Source organism: Loa loa (assembly GCF_000183805.2).
Source record: "Loa loa unplaced genomic scaffold supercont3.136, whole genome shotgun sequence".
NCBI classification, from domain to species: domain Eukaryota; kingdom Metazoa; phylum Nematoda; class Chromadorea; order Rhabditida; family Onchocercidae; genus Loa; species Loa loa.
The window spans coordinates 61,457-66,772 of NW_018108316.1; the positions used below are offsets into that span (position 1 = coordinate 61,457).

The 5,316-nt window shown below is 22.8% G+C and overlaps 1 protein-coding gene across 1 annotated transcript in view; it reads left to right on the forward strand.

Moving 5' to 3' along the window:
• Positions 1-3,867: 3,867 nt before the first annotated feature.
• The window catches only part of LOAG_05868 (TK/ABL protein kinase), a gene marked incomplete at its 5' end in the record, with an annotated part of 14,896 nt that continues 13,447 nt past the window's right edge, over positions 3,868-5,316 (forward strand). The window contains one exon of the mRNA XM_020446996.1: positions 3,868-3,932. Within this exon, the coding sequence (XP_020302727.1) occupies positions 3,868-3,932 (65 nt within the window). The remainder of the gene's footprint in view (positions 3,933-5,316) is intronic.

Here is a 5,316-nt window from a genome sequence, read left to right on the forward strand (position 1 = left end):
TAATAATAATAATAATAATAATAATAATAATGAATAAACAATAATGATAATAATAATAATAATAATAATAATAATAATAATAATAATAATAATAATAATAATAATAATAATAATAATCGTTAACCTGATTCAGTAGTTTGTTAATTATTCCGTCCTATACCAAATATAATATATCATGAATAGTTTTCCTATTATTGATCGATGATATATTGTCTTACTTAGAAAGATAAGAAGGTGGAAAAAAAAAAGAGGAAATACAGGAGGAAGAGATAATTTTTAAGCAAAGTAAATAATTATCTTTCATATAGATGGATTAGTTCCTTGTAGTTTATATTATTGCTTCTTAGATTTACATATTTAATTACCTTTGGTACTTAGTCACCTTAATCATTTTACTTAAATCATCTTTGATGATAAATTACCATTAAAAAAAAGATAAATATGGTAGAGTATTATGGAGAAAATTGGAAGTACGAAATAGGATTTAGTATAGAAATAATAGCAATAAATAGCAATGATTCATGGACAATTGTCCAAGAGTTTGTATTTTCCTATAATAGAGTTATTGGTGTTGAACAGATGGACAAACACATATATGATATTGAAAAGAGTGGACAGACATATATATATATATATATATATATATATTTTACATAAATTTATCCATCAGGCATATTTCAAAATCGAATTGATATAGTAGATGGCAAATAAGTCTGTCATAGTTGTTATAGTTAGGGTAGTATTACTGATTTATTATGCATGTCATATATTAACTCAAACATTTCATTAAAATTAATTTTAGTAATTTTATTCTTTTTAACGATTTCATTATTGGCATATCCAATTTTGGGATAAAATTAGTTAAATTTTGAATGATTCAATGTTGGAACATTTATCGAAATTTATAATCTGATATTTTCAGTTTGAAAATTCATTTTATCATAATTGCTAAAGCGCTTCCATTGATCATATTGGAAATTGTTTGAGAAATTCGAATCTGATAACTTTCTTTTATCATATTGATTTTTAGACTTATAAACTTGAATGTAAACTTTATTTCTCATAATTAATACAAAATTTATTTTAGCAAATTAATATCGATACTGTTCAAATTTAAAACAAAAATTATTTTTCTTTGTAAAATTATTGAAAAAAGAAAATCATCATTAATAGTATAAGAAGTGTTAATAAGGAAAGGATGATGTATTTTTATCAGAATTTAAGCAAAACTTTTTTTTAAAAATTAATTTCCCAGTTAAATTATTTTTTTAGAACACTTCAAATCCATTTCATCCATTTAGAATTTTTTGTTTTATATTAGTACCATTGGTAGTATTTTGAATAGAAATCCGAGTGATTGATTGACGATTTTTTAAGCAAATAATAAAAAAAAACCATTAGATGGGGATTAACTTGCTAATAAATCAATTGAATAATTCGATTTTACAAAAAGTTAGCACTATTTTAGAATTTGAAAAATGGAATAGAAAATAGTTCAACTTTTAAGCATTTAGTATGGAATTTATCGGATAATTTGCATAATGAATCAATAAATTCCGGAATATTGAAATGATATAACTGATTGTTATAAATATCACTAATATATTTATCAATATCACTAATATATCACTAATATCACTAATATATTTATCAAAATATATCACTAATATCACTAATATATTTATCAAAAAATCGAAATTTCTGATTAGAAATAATTCAAATATAATAGAGGATTAAAATTAACATAAAAAGTTTGATTTATATTTTAATCTAATCAATTACGATATCTTCAAATATATCCCATTCATTTTCATTTTAGAAATGGAAGAAGATATTATAATTGAGAAGTATTATTACTAGTTTTTCGATCACAGCCCATCATTTTCTCGATAAATTGTAAATAAATTAGGGAAATGAGTTTGTATGTTAAGTGGTATTCCGGGCAGTAATAATATAAACTTCATCACAAATCTCAAATAAAAAAGCTACCACTTATCGAATTCAAACATCAAATATTCTTTCCTCCACTTTATGTCTCTTCATACTTTTATTGACATCTTTTTTCTTTTCTTATCAATTACTCTATCTCAAAGTATTAGTGAATTTATTTTCATGCTTGCATATTTTATTTAAATATTTTTTAAAAAATATTTTCAATTTGGTTTTTCCTTTTTCTTTTTCTTTTTTTTATTTTTATCTTACATAGTAATGCATAAAATTGTATGAAAGTTATAATAGAAAAATTTATCGATTTGTTAAAAAAAAATATATGTATATATTAAAAATGAATTTTATTACATTCTTTTTATTTGGTTTATTTTTTTATGTTAAATTTGCAAGAGAATTAATTTTACCGTATCTGCGACAAAATTTGAACGATTATAATAAGAGATATGATTGATAAAAGCAATAGCTGCATTAAGACAAATGATATCATTTTGGATCATATGACGTTATCATCCATATGTATCAATTTCAAGATAAATGCAAAATGCAAGAGGAATGATTAAAGGATAGGATGATCAAATTGGTTTTATCAAAAATATCAGACATGAAATGATGAAAGGAAATATTTGAAATTATCATATTAATATTTTATTTTTAAATAATCTGAAATTATTCAAATAGTAACATTTGCTAGTATTTTATTAATGGAAAATTTAATAATTTGGATAGGATTTTATTGTTAACGAGAAAAATTTAACATTATTAATAGACATATTTTTAAGCTATATTTTTCAGTAATTCTTGAAATCAAAATGATGAAATTTTTTTCTCAAAAATTTAATAAATTTTTATGAATTATATTTTAGCATTACTATTCACATATACTTATTTTAGCATCAATTTTAATTTATACAATTAAAACAAAATTTTTTTTATTCAACTTAATTACTTATTTGATGAATTTTTATATTTAATATTCCCTAACATTATGTGTTATTGTTATTGTATATGAATGTTATTTTTTTTTTTTAAATTTTAATCATCAGCACTTCTAATCACATACATAAATTATTTACATTACAGTAATCAGTAAATTTTAGATCATCATTATTGCATTTGTCCTTCTCATGAAATATTTTATACTATCCAATGAAACATTCATCGATCATTAGCAAAATTGAGCTATTTATAGAAAGAAGGTGAAGTAACTTCAATTATATTGTTTGAATATATTGACATATTCATATTCTCTCTCTCTCTCTCTCTCTCTCTCTCTCATCTCTTTCCTTTCATTTCCTTATTTTAATTGCAATATTTTTAAAATTTTCATAAATGAATATTTAAATTTACGAAATAATTTCATGTATTCATGGAAAATCTCTTGCAATTTTTCATATATAACGAGAGATTTTTTTGAAAAAAAAAGAAAAAAGAAAGCCTTACAAATATTTTTTTTATTATCTGATAAGTAAAAAAAAAAATTTTTTTAAAATCTTCCTTTAAATTATCCATTTAACAGATGAAAATTATGGATTTAGAATCCAAAAGTCTTTTTGATTATCGATCTTTCTAAAATTTAATTATGCATGTGTTCTGATTACGATGATTGAAATAGCATTGATGCAGCTAAGCTAATGAAATATTTTGATGAAGCCAATTTGTCCTCTTTCATCCATATGCTAAACTAAAAAGTGTAATAAATCGATATTAAACGTTTAAATCATATTGTATGACTAAAATCATTGGAATATTTCTGATTGTGGAAGTTTTGAAAACTTATACTTGCTCGTATTAAGAAGATGAGATTAAACAATTAGGAAATTGTAAATGTTATTAGTGTTTGTTATTTGTAATTCTAGTTTAAGTTCTAAATGAATTGTTAGTTGAATTGAGGAGATGAGGGAAAATTTAGGAGGAAAGATGAGAATACCAGTCAATCATACTTCTTTCTACTATGACAACGATAAACTTTATGACAATGGGAAGTCCTTTTTGCTTCCATCCTTCCAAATCATTTCTTTCATTTAGTTTGAAAAATTTACTAACTTCCTCATTTCTGTATTATTTACATTGCTTAATGGAAGTATTTTCTTACAGTAAGTGATGGAAACGATTGATTGATTTGGTTTACTTATTGATCTTTCGATTTCTTTTGTTATTTCTTTTTTGAAATTCAAATCCTGTTTGATCATTTTTGCAAAAGTAACAACTGATTACAGTACATGATGATAATACATTTGCTGAAGAATGATAGCTGTTACAGTAGAATGGGTTAATTTTATGGAATAATAGAATGATATATGGTAGATATTAATACAGTAAGTTAGAGTACGATCGATCATTTGATTTAATTATTAAGATAATGTCAACTTTTCTCCTGGTGATTTTATCGATCAAAGTGATGTGCTATAACACCTGTAATATCGATCAAAGTCAAATATGCTATAATACCTGAAAATTTTCATATGCCATTTGATGTGATGATTCTTTAATTCCGCCCCAAACTTTCCTTCATCATCATTTGTTTGATTTTTTGAATTACAACAGATGAATGTCACTTGCTTATTTCATAGCTGATCGAATGGATTGATTAATTAGTTAACCAACTGGTCAGATCAAATTTTTTGCTTTACTTTAAACTTTAAATGTCATTTTCATTTCATAATACTTTGTAATTTGCGGCTTCTTAGTGATATTTGCACTCTTTTCAAATGGATCATTTTGCATAATTTTTCTTTTGAAATTCAATTTTAATGCTTATAAAATTTATTTTATCATATTTTCTTTATCAATGAAATTGGGTACAGAATAGAAATGGAAAATATAATTATATAAGGAAGAGAATAATGATTGTAACTATATGATATATTATCAATTCATTTGCAAAAAAAAAAAAAACACCCTATCATTTCAAACTTTGGCATCTTAAGTGCTGATAACACTACTATTATTATAATATTTCATAAATAGTAGGAAGAGAAGTATCACATTTAATGGAATTAATAAGTGACAAATATATATTAAATTTAATTTAAGCGATAAATAGCTTAAAGAATCTTACTTTCTTATCATACTATCATTTCTTTTTTTTTTTTGGATGATTGAATTATTCATAGCTTTTCATCATTTCAATTTGTTTATTTGTGGTTAATACAGCCTTTCTCTTCTTGATTTATTTTTTTTTTTTAAACAAATTATTTATTTATGATAAAATTGTTTATTTTAAAATTAATTTTCAACCATAAATTGAATGAATGGAATATCTTCAGAAATCAATCGTACTTTATTGTTTTCTCTTATACATTTTTCATATAACTTAACTTTTTCATGCACTTTCATTTTTCTTTCTTTCTTTGTTTTCTTTTTTTG